Source organism: Nerophis lumbriciformis, linkage group LG17 (assembly GCF_033978685.3).
Source record: "Nerophis lumbriciformis linkage group LG17, RoL_Nlum_v2.1, whole genome shotgun sequence".
In the NCBI taxonomy this organism is placed as follows: Eukaryota; Metazoa; Chordata; class Actinopteri; order Syngnathiformes; family Syngnathidae; genus Nerophis; species Nerophis lumbriciformis.
In genome coordinates this window covers 982,476-1,003,722 of record NC_084564.2, presented here as the reverse complement: position 1 = coordinate 1,003,722, position 21,247 = coordinate 982,476, and the positions used below count along the sequence as shown (strand labels likewise).

At 37.3% G+C, this 21,247-nt stretch overlaps 2 protein-coding genes across 3 annotated transcripts in view; one reads left to right on the top strand and one right to left on the bottom strand.

Annotated features, from left to right (window-relative positions):
- LOC133614892 (short transient receptor potential channel 7-like) overlaps positions 1 to 617 on the bottom strand; it is a 37,764-nt gene extending 37,147 nt beyond the window's left edge. The window contains exon 1 of the mRNA XM_061973256.1: positions 53 to 617. Coding sequence (XP_061829240.1) covers positions 53 to 617 — 565 coding nt within the window. The remainder of the gene's footprint in view (positions 1 to 52) is intronic.
- Positions 618 to 3,040: 2,423 nt separating this feature from the next.
- Positions 3,041 to 20,070, top strand: cep126 (centrosomal protein 126). Of its 2 annotated transcripts, none has more exons than XM_061972173.1 (8): positions 3,041 to 3,103; positions 3,562 to 3,741; positions 3,815 to 3,963; positions 4,031 to 4,109; positions 7,408 to 7,534; positions 13,701 to 14,715; positions 14,783 to 14,871; positions 19,527 to 20,070. In XM_061972173.1, the coding sequence occupies exons 2-8, from the start codon at positions 3,641 to 3,643 to the stop codon at positions 19,851 to 19,853; spliced, it is 1,887 nt and encodes a 628-aa protein (XP_061828157.1). In that variant the 5' UTR covers positions 3,041 to 3,103; positions 3,562 to 3,640; the 3' UTR covers positions 19,854 to 20,070. The 2 variants fall into 2 exon arrangements, with proteins under 2 accessions (XP_061828157.1, XP_061828156.1); XM_061972172.1 differs by having other exon boundaries at positions 7,399 to 7,534.
- The last annotated feature ends 1,177 nt before the right edge of the window (positions 20,071 to 21,247 follow it).

Here is a 21,247-nt window from a genome sequence, read left to right as displayed (position 1 = left end):
CTGCTGTTTACTCTATTGAAAGTATTTAATGACATTACATTGCATTTAGCACCTGTATCCACTTTCATTTCGTGAATACGGCAGATTGAGATTGCCTTGGCAAGAGTCAATTCACTGTCCCTCAGTAATGTCTTTCTCAGAGAGTCGTTTGTGATGCCACACACAATTTTGTCACATATGAGTTCATCAGTTAGATCTCCAAATTGACATGTTTTGGCTTTAATCTTCAAATCACTGATGAATGATTCCATGCTCTCCCCATGCTTTTGAATTCTCGAATGGAACTTGTGCCTTTCCAATGTTTTGATCGTTCGCGGATTGCACATTTCTCTGAACTTCCTCTTCAGGCACTCGGGATCTTCCCGCGACTCCGCAGGAGCGAGAATAGCACCGCCCGCGCAGGCGGCACGCACCTCTGGCACGTACGCAAACGAGCGCTCCCTCTCGATCGCTTCTGGACCAGCGAGGTTTAATAGGAAGTATGCGCGGATCTTCGCGGGCTTGTCCGAGTGAGCAGCAGCAATGAAAATGTCATATTCTTGCTCAAAAATGCGCCAGTTCTCCGCGACATTGTCGTTGAAGACGACTGGGTCTGGACGACGAAACCCGTCCGCCATTATGGATCAACGTGTCCACCGCACGGCAGGAAAAAAAATCTCCGGTGGCAAATTTTAGTACAAAAAGTACTCACAGGCGAGAAGTTTGTCCACTACTCTGACACCATGTTGTTGTTTGTGGTTACCAGTAGGAAGAACCATGTCGAGCTGCATGAATAACTTGGCTTTAATAAAGACTTCAGGAGGACAGCAATTTTACATACGCACTGCATGAGAGAGTGGTAATAACTGATTCCCTGATGTGCACACCCTGGTGGTGTGTTCGAAAATTACAACAACAAAACAGTCATTTTACCAAATGATCTACACAAGACATGACACAAATAATTAAATGGACTTTTAGCACCCTCTAGTGGTGACTAGCGAATATGACAGACCACGTTGTTCCCATGTTAAAATGGCGGACAAAACAAATTTAAATACAACGTCTTGACACATAAAACGCACATAGTGCAACAATTATTACCTGCAATGAGTGATCAGACACACAATATGTGGTTAGCACCTCCGCTGGTTTTGATGTCTACAGGGGGAAAATAATATCGACTTCAGTGCAAAATAGTAATACATCTGACGTGAGCAACAACCAGAGGTGGGTAGAGTAGCCAGAAATTGTACTCAAGTAAGAGTATTGTTACTTTAAAGATTTATTACTCAAGTAAAAGTAAGGAGTAGTCACCCAAATATTTACTTGAGTAAAAGTAAAAAGTATGTTGTGAAAAAACTACTCAAGTACTGAGTAACTGATGAGTAACATACACACTCATATCATATATATATATATATATATATATATATATATATATATACATACATACATATACATTGATATATACAGTATATCATTTATATGTATTTATTTTGCTGTTTTTGTTTACATGTTAAAGGTGTTTTAATGAATATACAAGCATGTTTAACATATAGATTCCTTTCTTTCATGAAGACAAGAATATAAATTGATGTATTACCTGATTCTGATGACTTGCATTGATTGTAATCAGACAGTAGTGATGATAACGTCCACGTTTTCAAATGGAGGAGAAGAAAAGTTCCTCCTTTCTGTCTAATACCACATGAAAGTGGTGGGTTTTTGGCATCTTATTTGTCCAGCTTCCATATTCGTTTTTATACACTTTACAAGAAATATATTGGCGTCAAACTCCGTAGCTTGCTAGCTTGTTTGCGCTGGCTTTCGGAGACTCTTATTTTGAAAGCGCAGGCGCGATGGAGCGGCACTTTTATTGTGAAGACAGGAACGTCCTCATGTGCGATCAGTCTTTAGGCTTTTGACGGCATGTACGGTTGAAATAAAGTATCTTTTTTCCTTCACACTTTTGATTGATTGATTGGAACTTTTATTAGTCGATTGCACAGTGAAGTACACATTCCGTACAATTGACTACTAAATGGTAACACCCCAATACGTTTTTCCACTTGTTTAAGTCAGGTCATGTGACCACCTGGCTCTGTTTGATTGGTCCAACGTCACCAGTGACTGCATCTGATTGGTGGAACGAAGTGAAACGTCACCAGTAAGGCAGGCACTTTGAAGGTCTGTCTGACAGACCAAAACAAACAAAGCGTGCATTAACAGATCGATAAAAATTAGTAGCGAGTAGCGAGCTGAATGTAGATAAAAGTAGCGGAGTAAAAGTAGCGTTCCTTCTCTATAAATATACTTAAGTAAAAGTAAAAGTATGTTGCATTAAAACTACTCTTAGAAGTACAATTTATCCCAAAAGTTACTCAAGTAGATGTAACGGAGTAAATGTAGCGCGTTACTACCCACCTCTGGCAACAACCAATTCAAAACGAAAATTCCACAACATAGCATTTCAACTGCTGTTAAATAACTGTGTATCTTACAATAAATTCACGTTAGCTTTAGTGTCATTTATAATACTTTGCAGAGCAATATCAGACCGTGGCTTACCATTAGCAGAGGACAGGAAGTCAGCTAACAGCTTCCGGTTTGCTGTCATATTTACAGACTTTTAGGTACCAGCAGATGGCGCAATTGGACCTCTCATTGCATAACAAAACATAATACATATTTTAGCAGGAATTTCACTCAAATAATCAAAGTATTTCTTATATCTGTTACACATAATAACATGCGATGTTGTTTACCCTTCACTCTCAGGAAAGAAGCGTTCCGTGGGCGTACTATTACTTAGAATACTACTTAAAACAGGTTTTTGCGTAAGTCTGACAAAAAAACAAAACAATGTATTAAGTAAAAGACAATGAAATCTACATGAAGGACATTTTGTTGATTACAAGTGAAAGAAAATAAGCGACGGAAGAAAAAAAAAGAGCTTCCGGGTTTGTGACTTCCTCGCTCCCTCATTGAAGGCAGCACGCATGCGCGAATTAAAAAGGGTGCGGCCCTCTGCTGGTCACGTGTGGTACCACCGCAGCAACCGTCGTCAAGGAAGTGCGTCCTGACTCTTTGTGACGTCACCACAGTACACAAAAACACACAGGTGAGCGCTTTTCAAGGTGTCATTGAAGACGTTTTTTTTGGTGTTTTAATGACGTTTGTTCATATTTGTAACAATATTGTTCTCTAAGAACTGTTGTTTGCGTTGCAACGGGGACATTAAATCAGCGATAAACCGGAAATGGTGACGTACTGTTGTGAACGAAGTTAAACTATAAAATGACGGCCCGGTTTGGTGTAAATAATACATTCTGTAGCCTTTGAGTGTGGTAGAGAACACAATAGCCCGTGTGTGTGTGGTAGAGAACACAATTGAACAACATTTACTCGCTATCTCGCGGTCTATATACTTCCGCGTTGTGACGTCATAGACGTCTTGGCGCCGGCCGGCGAGGATGCAAGTTGTGCCGCCGCAAGAGCTTGTGTTGCTTTTTTTAAAGACGGCAAATGACGTGGGCAGCATTGTTACAAAGCTTGATGCTTCACCCGATCACGTGACAGGGGGCCGTGCCCGGTGGGCGGTATATGGTTGTGATGATGACGACCGACGACGACACCTGAGTAGGAGGGGGGTCACGTGATGGCGGACCTGCAGGAGGAGAGAGAGGCCCTGCTGGAGGAGCAGAAGGTCAACCGGGAGCGGGCTCGCAGGTGCGTGCAGGAGACCAACAGGCGCCGCAGGTAAGTTGGCAGGTGTTGAAGTGTCAGGTAAATAATGTGATGACATGACAATGTCCACTCTGGCTACTGTGAGGGACCTGAGGGAGAAGCAGAGGCAGTGGGTCCTGCAGGAGCAGAGACGGCGTGAAGACGTCCTGCAGCAGCGCCGGGAGAAGATCCAGGCGGTGACAGAACACTTCCAGAGGAACTACGTGCCGCCTTCTCAGCGCATGCAGACTACCTGTGAGACTCTCATAACATCTCTGCAGGTTCCTTCTTCTTCTTCTTGCTGATCTCAGGTGTCTGGCAGGTGTAGGAAATAAATATTCTCAGTTGGAAGATGCTCTCAATCAGATAGGAGGAGGCCAGCTGACCTGTGACATCAGCAGGTAACACTTCTTTCTTTCATTTAGGATCTTTTAATATCTATAAGCATGTATAGAAGTAATAATATGATCATATAATATTCATAATCATGTATAGAAGTAATAATGTGATCATATAATATTTATAATCATGTATAGAAGTAATAATATGGTCATTTAATATTCATAATAATGTATATAAGTAATAATATGATCATATAATATTTATAATAATGTAAATAAGTAATAATATGATCATATGATATTTATAATTATGTATATAGGTAATACTATGATCATATATTATTTATAATAATGTATAGAAGTAATAATATGATCATATGATATCTATAATAATGTATAAAGAAGTAATATGATCATATCATTTTATAATAATGTATAGAAGTAATAATATGGTCATATAATATTTATAATAATGTATAGAAGTAATAATGTGGTCATATAATATTTATAATAATGTGTATAAGTATTAATATGATCATATAATATTTATAAAAATGTGTATAAGTAATAATATGGTCATATGATATTTATATTAATGTATAGAAGTAATAATATGATCATATAATATGTATTATAATGTATAGAAGTAATAATATGATCATATAATATTTATATTAATGTGTAGAAGTAATATCATATATTCATAATCATGTACAGAAGTAATAATATGATAATATACTATTTATAATAATATATAGAAGTAATAATATCATCATATAATGTTTATAATAATGTATGGAAGTAACAATATGGTCATATAATATTTATATTAATGTATAGAAGTAATAATATGATCATATAATATTCATATTAATGTATAGAAGTAATAATATGGTCATATAATATTTATAATCATGTATAGAAGTAATAATATGATCATATAATATTTATAATAATGTATATAAGTAATAATATGATCATATACTATTTATAATCATGTATATAAGTAATAATATGATCATATAATATTCATAATCATGTATGGAAGTAATAATATGGTCATATAATATTTATAATCATGTATAGAAGTAATAATATGGTCCTATAATATTTATAATCATGTATAGAAGTAATAATATGGTCATGTAATATTTATAATCATGTATAGAAGTAATAATATGATCATATAATATTTATAATCATGTATAGAAGTAATAATATGATCATATAATATTTATAATCATGTATAGAAGTAATAATATGGTCCTATAATATTTATAATCATGTATAGAAGTAATAATATGGTCATGTAATATTTACAATCATGTATAGAAGTAATAATATGGTCATGTAATATTTATAATCATGTATAGAAGTAATAATATGGTCCTATAATATTTATAATCATGTATAGAAGTAATAATATGGTCATATAATATTTATAATCATGTATAGAAGTAATAATATGGTCCTATAATATTTATAATCATGTATAGAAGCAATAATATGGTCATGTAATATTTATAATCATGTATAGAAGTAATAATATGGTCATATAATATTTATAATCATGTATAGAAGTAATAATATGGTCCTATAATATTTATAATCATGTATAGAAGCAATAATATGGTCATATAATATTTATAATCATGTATAGAAGTAGCATCAGAGCCAGAACAAACAGGCTCAGAGACAGCTTCTTTCCCAGAGCTGTCACCATCTTGAACTGTAACTTATAATAATAATTCATCCCTATACAATATCCTACCCTAATACCCTACTGTGCAATATTACCCTTCGAGTGCAATACGTCCGACACTGATTGTTATTTATTACTCCGGTACTCTTGTCTTGTTCTGTATATTGTACAGTATTTTTTATTTCTACAGTGTTTTGTATATTGTACAGGATTGCTTATTATTTTTATTGGATATTAGTCTGTTTATTTCAATTTAGTTTTTTTCTTTATTACCTCTTGTGTAATTTATTTTTACCCCATATTTGTTCCCACTACCGCACATTAAATTGGAGTCCTTAATCCCGTTATATGCAAATATAATGACAATAAAGTCCATTCTATTCTATTCTATTGTAATATGATCATATAGTATTTATAATAATGTATAGAAGTAATAATATGATCATATAATATTTATAATAATGTATAGAAGTAATAATATGATCATATAATATTTATAATAATGTAAAGAAGTAATAATATGATCATATAATATTTATAATCATGTATATAAGTAATAATATGATCATATATTATTTATAATAATGTTTAGAAGTAATAATTTTATCATATGATATCTATAATAATGTATAGAAGTAATATGATCTTATAATTTTATAATAATGTATAGAAGTAATAATATGGTCATATAATACTTATAATAATGTATAGAAGTAATAATGTGGTCATATAATATTTATAATAATGTATAGAAGTAATAATGTGGTCATATAATATTTATAATAATGTATATAAGTAATAATATGGTCATATAATATTTATAATAATGTGTATAAGTAATAATATGATCATATAATATTTATAAAAATGTGTATAAGTAATAATATGGTCATGTGATATTTATATTAATGTAAAGAAGTAATAATATGATCATATAATATTTATTATAATGTATAGAAGTAATAATATGATCATATAATATTTATATTAATGTAAATAAGTAATAATATGATCATATAATATTTATAATCATGTATATAAGTAATAATATGATTATATATTATTTATAATAATGTTTAGAAGTAATAATATTATCATATGATATCTATAATAATGTATAGAAGTAATATGATATTATAATTTTATAATAATGTATAGAAATAATATTATGGTCATATAATACTTATAATAATGTATAGAAGTAATAATGTGGTCATATAATATTTATAATAATGTATATAAGTAATAATATGGTCATATAATATTTATAATAATGTGTATAAGTAATAATATGATCATATAATATTTATAAAAATGTGTATAAGTAATAATATGGTCATGTGATATTTATATTAATGTAAATAAGTAATAATATGATCATATAATATTTATTATAATGTATAGAAGTAATAATATGATCATATAATATTTATATTAATGTGTAGAAGTAATAATATCATATATTCATAATCATGTATAGAAGTAATAATATGATAATATACTATTTATAATAATATATAGAAGTAATAATATCATCACATAATGTTTATAATAATGTATAGAAGTAACAATATGATCATATAATATTTATATTAATGTATAGAAGTAATAATATGGTCATATAATATTTATATTAATGTGTAGAAGTACTTCCAGGCCCCCCGCCGTGTCGCCATCGCCACCCCACCAGAGCCCAGCTGTGGCCCCCGAGCAGAGCTGCTGCGTGACAAGGTGGGAGGAGCCTCCCAGGACGCAGGCGAAGCACCCAGAGCACAGCGGGCAGGTAGGCTGCCAGCGTCCGTCTACAACGGAACTACATCAGCAGATAAAATATATACACTTGGGATGATAGAATTGAAAATATAGTTAACTAGTGAACTAATCATTCACTCAAATGTGTGATTCCTATGTGTGCGAACCGCCTAGAAGTGAAGTACTTGATTGTCCAAGGGGAGTGGAGTGTGTGGATGGTGGAACGCTTCAAATCGGGTGAGAAATGTGGGATATGGAGAGGTTTGTTTCATTGGGGGGAAATTTGGAGAAAAACGGGAAATTTTGGAAAGAGAAAAGATGTTTTGCCTTCGACATCTATGAATAGTAGTGTGTGTGGATGGCTGAACGGTTGGAATCGGGTACAAAAAATGGGGCAACATTTTAAAACATGTCAGGCGTTGTAGAACTATAAATACATCCATTCATTTGAACGGGAATTTCCTGGAAATTTGGGGAAAACCAGGATTTTTGAAAATATTGATACTAGCACAATTGTCCTGAATTGAAGTTGTAAAATGGTAGTCTGATTGTCCAAGGTGAGTGGAGTGTGTGGATGTTGGAACGGATGGAATCGGATGAGAAATGTGGGATATGGAGAGGTTTGTTTCATTGGGGGGAAATTCCTGGAAATTCTGGAAAAAACGGGACATTTGGGAAAGGGAAAAGATGTTTTGCCTTCGACATCTATGAATAGAAGTGTGTGTGGATGGCTGAAAACTTTTCAGGAAGAAGTGAAAATAGGGCTTTGGAAAACCCGGAATTCGGGAAATTCCTGGAAGCTTTTTTTTTTAACTTGGAAAATAGTAGTTTGATTGTCCAAGTTGAATGGATTGTGTGGATGTTGGAACGGTTGGAATCGGATGATAAATGTGGGATATGGAGAGGTTTGTTTCATTGGGGGGAAATTCCCGGATATTCTGGAAAAAACGGGACATTTGGGAAAGGGAAAATATGTTTTGCCTTCGACATCTACGAATAGTAGTGTGTGTGGATGGCTGAAAACTTTTAATGAAGAAGTGAAAATAGGGCTTTGGAAAACCCGGAATTCTGGGAATTCCTGGAAATTTTTTTTGTTCAACTTGAAAAATAGTAGTTTTATTGTCCAAGTTGAATGGTGAATCGGATGAGAAATGTGGGCTATGGAGAAGTGTGTTTCATTGAGGGGAAATTCCTGGAAATTCTGAGAAAAATGGGAAATTTGGGAAAGGGAAAAGATGTTTTGCCTTCAACATCTATGAATAGTAATGTGTGTGGATGGCTGAACGGTTGGATTCGGGTAAAAAAATGGGGTAACATTTTAAAACATGTCAGGCGTTGTAGAACTATAAATACATCCATTCATTTGAACGGGAATTTCCTGGAATTATGGGGAAAACCAGGATTTTTGAAAATATTGATACGAGCACAATTGTCCTGAATTGAAGTTGTAAAATGGTAGTTTGATTGTCCAAGGTGAGTGGAGTGTGTGGATGTTGGAACGGTTGGAATCAGATGAGAAATGTGGGATATGGAGAGGTTTGTTTCATTGGGGGGAAATTCCTGGAAATTCTGGAAAAAACGGGACATTTGGGAAAGGGAAAAGATGTTTTGCCTTCGACATCTAGGAATAGAAGTGTGTGTGGATGGCTGAAAACTTTTCAGGAAGAAGTGAAAATAGGGCTTTGGAAAACCCGGAATTCGGGAAATTCCTGGAAGCTTTTTTTTTTAACTTGGAAAATAGTAGTTTGATTGTCCAAGGTGAATGGATTGTGTGGATGTTGGAACGGTTGGAATCGGATGATAAATGTGGGATATGGAGAGGTTTGTTTCATTGGGGGGAAATTCCTGGAAATTCTGGGGAAAACAGGACATTTGGGAAAGGGAAAAAGATGTTTTGCCTTCGACATCTATGAATAGTAGTGTGTGTGGATGGCTGAACAGTTGGAATCAGGTAAAAAAAAAAGGGGGACAATTTTAAAACATGTCAGGCATTGTAGAACTATAAATACATCCATTCATCTGAATGGGAATTTCCTGGAAATTTGGGGAAAACCAGGAATTTTTGAAAATATTGATACTAGCACAATTGTCCTAAATGATATGAATAGGTTGGCGTTGGAATTTTTCAAATCGGTTGAAAAATGTTGACAAAAAAAGGTAACTTTTGTTCTCCCAACTAAGAGGAATGTTTTGAAGGTGGAATGGTCAAAGACGGTTGAAAAATGTGGACCGTGAAAACTTTCCAGGAAGAGGTAGAAATAGGGCTTTTGAAAAACCAGGAGTTCTGGGAATTCCTGGAAAAAAATGTTTGAAGTTGTAAAATGGTAGTTTGATTGTCCAGGGTGAGTGGAGTGTGTGGATGTTGGAATGGTTGGAATCGGATGAGAAATGTGGGATATGGAGAGGTTTGTTTCATTGGGGGGGAAATTCCTGGAAATTCTGGAAAAAACAGGACATTTGGGAAAGGGAAAATATGTTTTGCCTTCGACATCTAGGAATAGTAGTGTGTGTGGATGGCTGAAAACTTTTAATGAAGAAGTGAAAATAGGGCTTTGGAAAACCCGGAATTCTGGGAATTCCTGGAATTTTTTTTTTTTTAACTTGAAAAATAGTAGTTTTATTGTCCAAGTTGAATGGTGAATCGGATGAGAAATGTGGGCTATGGAGAGGTGTGTTTCATTGAGGGGAAATTCCTGGAAATTCTGAGAAAAATGGGAAATTTGGGAAAGGGAAAATATGTTTTGCCTTCAACATCTATGAATAGTTATGTGTGTGGATGGCTGAATGGTTGGAATCGGGTAAAAAAATGGCGCAAAATTAACTCATTTTTAAAAAAAGTTGACGTAGTATGAATCTAAAATTGATATATATATACTGTATATATATATATATATATATATATATATATATATATATATATATATATATATATATATATATATATATATATATATTTGTTTTTAAATATATATATTTTTTTTTTAAATTAATATATATATATATTTTTTATTAATATATATATATATATATATATATAAATATATATATATATATATATATTTTAATACATATATATATATATTTTTTAAATTAATATATACATTTATATATATATGTATATATATATATATATATATATGTATATATATATATATATGTATATATATATATATATATATATATATATATAAATGTATATATTAATTAAAAAAAATATATATATATATATATGTATTAAAATATATATATATATATGTATATATATATATATATATATATATATTTATATATATATGAACAAACAACAACAAAAAAACAAAAACAAAACAAAACAAAAAATAATAATATATATATATATATCTTTAAAAAAATTGTTTTTTTTATTTAAAAAAAATTATATATATATAAATATATATATATATATATATATATATATATATATATATATATATATTTTAATACACATATATATATTTTTTTTTTCTAAATTAATATATACATTTATATATGTATATATATATATATATATATATGAACAAACAACAACAACAACAACAACAACAAAACAAACAAAACAAAACAAAAATATATATATATATATATATATGTCTTTAAAAACTGCGATGAGGTGGCGACTTGTCCAGGGTGTACCCCGCCTTCCGCCCGATTGTAGCTGAGATAGGCTCCAGCAACCCCCCGCGACCCCAAAAGGGACAAGCGGTAGAAAATGGATGGATAGATGGATATTTAAAAAAAAAAAAAAAAATTTATTTGAAAGAAATTATATATATATATATATATATATATATATATATATATATATACACATATATGTCTTAATAATGTTATCCAAAAAATAGTGCTCGATACCGTAGTAGAGCGCAATATATGTATGTGTGGGAAAAAATCACAAGACTATTTCATCTCTACAGGCCTGTTTCATGAGGGGGGTTCCCTCAATCATCAGGAGATTTTAATGCTCCCATTAAAATCTCCTGATGATTGAGGGAACCCCCCTCATGAAACAGGCCTGTAGAGATGAAATAGTCTTGTGATTTTTTTCCCACACATACATATATATATACATATATATATATATTGCCAAAAGTATTTGGCCACCTGCCTTTACTCACATATGAACTTGAAGTGCCATCCCATGGAATTGTCCAAAATGTTTTGGTATCCTGGAGCATTCAAAGTTCCTTTCACTGGAACTAAGGGGCCAAGCCCAACTCCTGAAAAACAACCCCAAACCATACCCCACACCATAATTCCTCCTCCACCAAATTTCACACTCGGCACAATGCAGTCCGAAATGTAGCGTTCTCCTGGCAACCTCCAAACCCAGACTGGTCCATCAGATTGCCAGATGGAAAAGTGTGATTCATCAGTCCAGAGAAGGCGTCTCCACTGCTCTAGAGTCCAGTGGCGACGTCCTTTACACCACTGCATCTCACGCTTTGCATTGGACTTGGTGATGTATGGCTTAGATGCAGCTGCTCGGCCATGGAAACCCATTCCACGAAGCTCTCTGCGTACTGTACGTGGGCTAATTGGAAGGTGACATGAAGTTTGGAGCTGTGTAGCAACTGACTGTGCAAAAAGTCTTTGCACTATGCTGACCTCTCTGTCAGTTTACCTGGCCTCCCACTTGGTGGCTGAGTTGCTGTTGTTCCCAAACTCTTCACTTTTATTATAATAAAGTTGACTTTGGAATATTTAGGAGCGAGGAAATTTCACGACTGCTGCACAGGTGGCATCCTATGACAGTTCCACGCTGGAAATCACTGAGAGCGGCCCATTCTTTCATTAATGTTTGTAGAAACAGTCTCCATGCCTAAGTGCTGGATTTGATACACTTGTGATTAGTGATTAGGACACCTGACTCTCATCATTTGGATGGGTGGCCAAATACTTTTGGCAATCTATATTCATATATATATATATATATATATATATATATATATATATATATATATATATAAATTGAGCAACATCCTAAGAAAAGTATTCAACAAGAACAACATTAAATTGAGCTACAGCTGCATGAACAATATACGACAAATCATCTCAAACCACAACAAAACAATTGCAAATGAGCCGTCGGCCCTCAGACAGAGCGACTCCAAAACCAACAAAGGATGTAATTGTCGAAAGAAACCTGATTGCCCCCTCAACGGGGGGTGCTTACAAGCATCAGTTGTCTACCAAACTAAGGTAATACGCAAGGACATTAACACATCCGACACATATGTAGGATTAACCGAGGGAGAATTCAAAACCAGATGGAACAATCACAAGGCTTCTTTCAGGAACAAAAACCTGCGAAATACCACAGAACTCAGCAAACACATTTGAGACCTCAAAGACAATAATGTTGAATATTCAATAACATGGCAAATTCTTGCATCCAGCACACCTTACAATAGTGGTAATAAAAGATGCAACCTATGCTTGAAAGAGAAACTGTTTATTATTTACCGTCCAGACCTGTCATCCCTCAACAAGCGCAGCGAAATTGTAACAACATGCCGCCATAGACGGAAACACCTCCTAGGCAACACATGAGCCAATCACCACACCCCTAGGCCAGCCTGTACCCACCCACTCTGTGCCCTATATAAACCATGGTATGCGAATGCTCCCATTAAAATCTCCTGACGATTGAGGGTACCCCCCCTCATGAAACAGGCCTGTAGAGATGAAATAGTCTTGTGATTTTTTTCCCCCACACATACATATATATATATATATATATATATATATATATATATATATATATATATATATATATATATATATATATATATATATATATATATGTGTGTATATATATACATACTGTATGTATATATATATATATATATATATATATATATATATATATATATATATATATATATATATATATATATATATATATATATATATATATATATATATATATGTATGTGTGGGAAAAAAAATCACAAGACTATTTCATCTCTACAGGCCTGTTTCATGAGGGGGGGTACCCTCAATCGTCAGGAGATTTATATATATATATATATATATGTATATATATATATATGTATATATATATATATATATATATATATATATATATATATATATATATATATATATATATATATATATATATATATAGATGGCGGCAGAAAGGAAACAAGTCCAAGGTGGTTCCGGTTCTGTTTCAGGACGACAATGTCTCCTGTGGCTCAGACAGCCTGTCCAGTCGGGACAGTCTGGAGAACGAGGAGCCCGCCGTCAGCGCCGTCCTCCATTACACAGAAACTCCGCCCCAAGACCTCAAGTGTCCAAACAACCCGTCGGTCCCGGACCCGGCCTCGGCGGCCGTGCAGCCGCGGGCGGGCGGGTGTCCCGGAGACGTCAACTACAACTTGCCGGGCCATAAGGAGACCTCCATCAACAACCTCAACAAGTTCTCCTCGGACACTGGCGTGTGGAAGCACATCAACACGGCACCCGCAGGAAGTCCAAAGTGGTCCAAGGTGACGTCTCCCCCGGCCTGCAGGGTCGGACTCACCAAAGGGATCCTGAAAAGTCTGTCAGGGTCCAGGGAAACCTTGAGCGATTCCCCGCGCTCCTACGTCAGCTCGCTCAAAGCCGGAGACTTTCTGGTGTGTGACAGCATCGAGGTGACCAGGGCCAGGTCCAAGGGCAGCGAGTACAAGAATGGCGCCAAGAAGCTCCGCTGGCTGGACGAGGAAAACCCCGGACATCTGCCTAGAGGTCACCTGCAGGCCTGGACGGACGTCGGGGTCCAGGTCAGCCTGGCACTGCAGGACGGCGCCAACGTCCCTGAGAGGACAGCTCTCGTGTCCCCGCCCATCGCCAAGACCGGGGCGAGGACGAGGGGGAGCGTGCAGGCCTTGTCCAAGCACGGGGGCCCCATTAGGGGACTTCACAGCGGGGACCAGACTCGTGCGGGCCACCGGTCCCCCGGGGACATCTTTCACCAGGAGCATCCCGTCACAGGCGACGGCGGCGTGACCAACGCTCGCTTGCTCCCCACGTGGCGCCGCCCCACGCCCGACAGCGGCTGGAGAGCCACGCCGGTTTTTTGGCAGCAGGGCGGCGTCCGAGGCCAAGGAGCATCGTACAGGGAGAGGGTGTTGGACTGCACCCCCACTGACCAGGACATCTACAAGCTCTGCCAAGATGTCCGCAGTGCCTTCGTCGGCGGGGCTGGTAATTAAACACTCACACTCACTCTCAAAGTCTGCCATCTTTTCTACTTCCTTTCTCTTCCACACAGCTGACACTCGTCTGGGGAACACATCCTGCCTGGACCACCCGAGACACAGTCCTGCTACCAGCTGCAGAAGAACTCCTGAATCACAGAAGGTAATCACACCTCAACTTGGCCAAGTAAGCATATATATACAGGTAAAAGCCAGTAAATTAGAATATTTTGAAAAACTTGATTTATTTCAGTAATTGCATTCAAAAGGTGTAACTTGTACATTATATTTATTCATTGCACACAGACTGATGCATTCAAATGTTTATTTCATTTAATTTTGATGATTTGAAGTGGCAACAAATGAAAATCCAAAATTCCGTGTGTCACAAAATTAGAATATTACTTAAGGCTAATACAAAAAAGGGATTTTTAGAAATGTTGGCCAACTGAAAAGTATGAAAATGAAAAATATGAGCATGTACAATACTCAATACTTGGTTGGAGCTCCTTTTGCCTCAATTACTGCGTTAATGCGGCGTGGCATGGAGTCGATGAGTTTCTGGCACTGCTCAGGTGTTATGAGAGCCCAGGTTGCTCTGATAGTGGCCTTCAACTCTTCTGCGTTTTTGGGTCTGGCATTCTGCATCTTCCTTTTCACAATACCCCACAGATTTTCTATGGGGCTAAGGTCAGGGGAGTTGGCGGGCCAATTTAGAACAGAAATACCATGGTCCGTAAACCAGGCACGGGTAGATTTTGCGCTGTGTGCAGGCGCCAAGTCCTGTTGGAACTTGAAATCTCCATCTCCATAGAGCAGGTCAGCAGCAGGAAGCATGAAGTGCTCTAAAACTTGCTGGTAGACGGCTGCGTTGACCCTGGATCTCAGGAAACAGAGTGGACCGACACCAGCAGATGACATGGCACCCCAAACCATCACTGATGGTGGAAACTTTACACTAGACTTCAGGCAACGTGGATCCTGTGCCTCTCCTGTCTTCCTCCAGACTCTGGGACCTCGATTTCCAAAGGAAATGCAAAATTTGCATGGTTGGGTGATGGTTTGGGGTGCCATGTCATCTGCTGGTGTCGGTCCACTCTGTTTCCTGAGATCCAGGGTCAATGCAGCCGTCTACCAGCAAGTTTTAGAGCACTTCATGCTTCCTGCTGCTGACCTGCTCTATGGAGATGGAGATTTCAAGTTCCAACAGGACTTGGCGCCTGCACACAGCGCAAAATCTACCCGTGCCTGGTTTACGGACCATGGTATTTCTGTTCTAAATTGGCCCGCCAACTCCCCTGACCTTAGCCCCATAGAAAATCTGTGGGGTATTGTGAAAAGGAAGATGCAGAATGCCAGACCCAAAAACGCAGAAGAGTTGAAGGCCACTATCAGAGCAACCTGGGCTCTCATAACACCTGAGCAGTGCCAGAAACTCATCGACTCCATGCCACGCCGCATTAACGCAGTAATTGAGGCAAAAGGAGCTCCAACCAAGTATTGAGTATTGTACAAGCTCATATTTTTCATTTTCATACTTTTCAGTTGGCCAACATTTCTAAAAATCCCTTTTTTGTATTAGCCTTAAGTAATATTCTAATTTTGTGACACACGGAATTTTGGATTTTCATTTGTTGCCACTTCAAATCATCAAAATTAAATGAAATAAACATTTGAATGCATCAGTCTGTGTGCAATGAATAAATATAATGTACAAGTTACACCTTTTGAATGCAATTACTGAAATAAATCAAGTTTTTCAAAATATTCTAATTTACTGGCTTTTACCTGTATATATATGTCAAGACTTGGTCCTGGGTGTTAGCTTTTCCGGGATGCAACGGAAAGTTGGCTCGGGCGAGACGGGACTGTAAGCACATTTTTATTTTACACTATAACTACAAAACAAGGAAGTAAACAAAAGGCGCGCACAATGGCGGAGAACAAACTATGAAAAACAAAAAGACTATAAACATGGAACAAAAACTTACTTTGGCATGGGACATGAAGCAGGATCTTAGAGGATGAAGAGTGTACAGAAGCATAAATGTGGAGATGTCGTCAGAACGACAAACTGAAAAGAATGAACTTAAATACTATGGACATGATTAGTGAAAGCAGGTGCGTGACTCAAAACGTGAAACAGGTGCGTGACGTGACAGGTGAAAACTAATGGTTGCTATGGTGACAAAGCAAAAGTGCACAAAAAGTCCAAAAACCAAAACGAACATGACCAAAACAAAAACATGATCACACAGACATGACAATATATATATATGTATGTATGTATATATATATATTTATATATACTGTATATATATTGAGTTAGGGTTGCGTGTATTTTCAATGTACGTTCAGGGTTAAGAAGGGGTTAAAAACAAAATAAACAGCAGCATTGGTGAGGGAGGGGCAGAGACAGAGAGAGAGAGAGAGTTATGATAAACGCGCATGCGTCGCCAGGCTCTGCTTTTTATCCATAGATTTATCACATTTAATTTTTTATTATCTATAGCAGGGGTGTCAACATTTTTGTAACATTTTCCTTGTTGTATTTGGCAAGTTGAACGAACATGGCGCCAGCATGCTGTTTTCTTTCCAATAAAATACTGGAAAGGATAGAAATGTAGTTTGTCTCTTTTATCCGATTATTAATCGATTAATCGAAGTAATAATCCACAGATTAATCGATTATCAAATTAATCGTTAGTTGCAGCCCTAATATGTATGTATATATGTGTATGTATATATATATGTATGTATATATACTCAGTGGCCTAGTGTCCGCCCTGAGATGGGTAGGTTGTGAGTTCAAACCCCGGCCGAGTCATACCAAAGACTATAAAAATGGGAACCATTACCTCCCTGCTTGGCTCTCAGCATCAAGGCTTGGAATTGGGGTTTAAATCACCAAAAATGATTCCCGGGCGCGGCCACCGCTGCTGCCCACTGCTCCCCTCACCTCCCAGGGGGTGAACAAGGGTGATGAGTCAAATGCAGAGGACAAATTTCACCACACCTGGTGTGTGTGTGACTATCATTGCTACTTTAATATGTATATAGTCGAGGTTTCTGTGATTTATCCGTTATACAGTGCTCAAGAGTGGAATAAAATGCCCTGACGAGCAGGGAAACCTGCGAAACAGGCTTGTAGGGATGATATAGCCTCTGTGTTTTTTCATGTATATATATATACATACATATATAAACATACATATATATGTATATATACATACATACATATATACATACAAACATACATATACTGTAAATATATAAAACTATATATATATATATATATATATATATATATATATATATATATATATATATATATATATATATGTCTTAATAAGGTTATCCAAAAAAATAGTGCTCGATACCGTAGTAGAGCGCAATATATGTATGTGTGGGGAAAAAAATCACAAGACTATTTCATCTCTACAGGCCTGTTTCATGAGGGGGGGTACCCTCAATCATCAGGAGATTTTAATGAGAGCATTCGCATACCATGGTTTATATAGGGCACAGAGTGGGTGGGTACAGGCTGGCGTAGGGGCGTGGTGATTGGCTCATGTGTTACCTAGGAGGTGTTTCCGTCTGTGGCGGCATGCTGTTACAATTTCGCTGCGCTTGTTGAGGGATGACAGGTCTGGACGGTAAATAATAAACAGTTTCTCTTTCAAGCATAGGTTGCATCTTTTATTACCACTATTGTAAGGTGTGCTGGATGCAAGAATTTGCCATGTTATTGAATATTCAACATTATTGTCTTTGAGGTCCCAAATGTGTTTGCTGAGTTCTGTGGTATTTCGCAGGTTTTTGTTCCTGAAAGAAGCCTTGTGATTGTTCCATCTGGTTTTGAATTCTCCCTCGGTTAATCCTACATATGTGTCGGATGTGTTAATGTCCTTGCGTATTACCTTAGATTGGTAGACAACTGATGTTTGTAAGCACCCCCCGTTGAGAGGGCAATCAGGTTTCTTTCGACAGTTGCAACCTTTGTTGGTTTTGGAGTCGCTCTGTCCGGGGGCCGACGGCTCATTTGCAATTGTTTTGTTGTGGTTTGAGATGATTTGTCGTATATTGTTCATACAGCTGTAGCTCAATTTAATGTTGTTCTTGTTGAATACTTTTCTTAGGGTGTTGTCTTTGGGAAAGTGTTTGTCAATCAGATTGAGGAATTTGTGTCCAATGTTAGTTGAGACGTTTTTGCTGTATGGGGGGTTGTACCAGATGATGTCATTTCGTTTTCTGTTCTTTTTTGGCTGGTTTCCTGGCGTGGGTTCATAGGTGAGGGTGAAATTGTATCCGCTTTCATCAAGGGCTTTTTGGTACGGGGGGGTTGCTTGGTCAAATTCAGCTTTGCTAGATGACAGCATCGATAGCCTTTTATTAATTCCGGTAGGTATTCTTTTCGTGGTGGTGGGTGGGTGGTTGCTGTCATGGTGCACGTATTGGAGTGTTGTGTTGGGTTTCGTGAATGGTTGGTAGCTGTTATTTCTCAGGTTGAAAGTGACGTCAAGGAAGTTGACGGTTTGCTTGTTGGCTTCAATCGTGATCCGTAGGCCGTTCTCTTTGAAAATTTGGCATATGCACTTCTTGGTATTCTCGCTGCTCCTTGGCGAGGCGCGACACACATATATATATATATATATATATATATATATATATATATATATATATATATATATATATATGGGGGACACAGTACAGGGAAATGATATCATTAGATTTTTGTCCAGGGCACAGATAGCAGGCCCGTCCAAGTTTGTGTGGGACTTTTGTAGTTGCAGATTGTAAAATGTTGTTTGCATCCAGGCTGTGGAGGCAGCAGGAGCCCACGTCAGAGGATGGAACCTGGACCCAAGCAAAGGTTGCTCTCAGGAACACATTGCCCAGTTGAACAAGGCACGTCATGTGACCAAAGGTGGGAAAAGTACAACGCCGCGTTGTCTGGCCGACACGTACACCTGTTCTCCTTTGGGGGAAGGTGCTACCTTGGTTGCCACGGGAACGGGCCCACTACAGAGGATGCAGCGTCGCCGAGTACCGCCTCCTACATCCATCTCCTTGGAGGAGCAGAGCATCTGTCAGTCTCTGGACCGACTCAACCTGCAGCTGCACCGCAAAGGTGGACTGCACTGACACACACACACACACACACACACACACACACACACACACACACACACACACACACACACACACACACACACACACACACACACACACACACACACACACACACACACTACTTGAAACCAGGTGTGCCTTATGGAGGAGATGCTGCAGTGAGAAAGATGAAGTGTTTGTATGTGACAAATGTTGACTTGTCAGTAAATATTGATTGTTTCTGATCACACGTATTGATTGTCTTTGATTACTAGACTCCACCCCCTAGGAAATTATCTGAATTTTGACCTCTGCTAATCGCCCCATGTGCAGGTTTTTATTTCCATAAGAAACTCTCATAGATGTTCTACTGAATGAAACTACAGTACTAGTATTCTTTTGTTTACATCATACTAGTATTGTCATGTCTGTGTAATCATGTTTTGTTTTAAGTCATGTTTTGTTTAGTTTCTGGCTTTTCACTCCCTTGTCTTGTTTGCATGATTACCCATTAGTTTCACCTGTTCCACGTTTGGACTCATTGTGCACTCTTGTTTGTCACCATAGCAACCATTAGTTTTCACCTGTCACGTCACGCACCTGTTTCACGTTTTGAGCCACGCACCTGCTTTCACTAATCATGTCCATAGTATTTAAGTTCATTCATTTTCTGTTGTTCGTCCTGACGACATCCCCGCATTTATGCTCCTGCACACTCTCTACACCCTTGCTACTCTTTTTTTCATGCCAGTTCCATGCCAAGTAAGTTTTTGTTTATTAAGCCACAGTTAGTGTTTTGTTTAATTGTTCATAGTTTCTGCCAATGTGCAAGTTTTGTGTTTATAGTCTAGTTTTGTACCTCCGCCCCTGTGCGCGCTTTTCGTTTATTCCTTTTTTTGATAGTTTAAAGGTGCGTGACGTGACAGGTGAAAACTAATGGGTTGCTATGGTGACAATCAAGAGTGCACAATGAGTCCAAACGTGGAACAGGTGAAACTAATGGGGTAATCATGCAAACAAGACAAGGGAGTGAAAAGCCAGAAACTAAACAAAACATGACTTAAAACAAAACATGATTACACAGACATGACAAGTATTATATTGTTTAAATCATATTAGTATTCCATCCATCCATTTCCTACCGCTTATTCCCTTTGGGGTCGCGGGGGGTTGCTGGAGCCTATCACAGCTACATTCGGGCGGAAGGCGGTGTACACCCTGGACAAGTCGCCACCTCATCGCAGGGCCAACACAGATAGACAGACAACATTCACACTCACATTCACACACTAGGGACCATTTAGTGTTGCCAATCGACCTATCCCCAGGTGCATGTCTTTGGAGGTGGGAGGAAGCCGGAGGGAACCCACGCAGTCACAGGGAGAACATGCAAACTCCACACAGAAAGATCCCGAGCCGGGGATTGA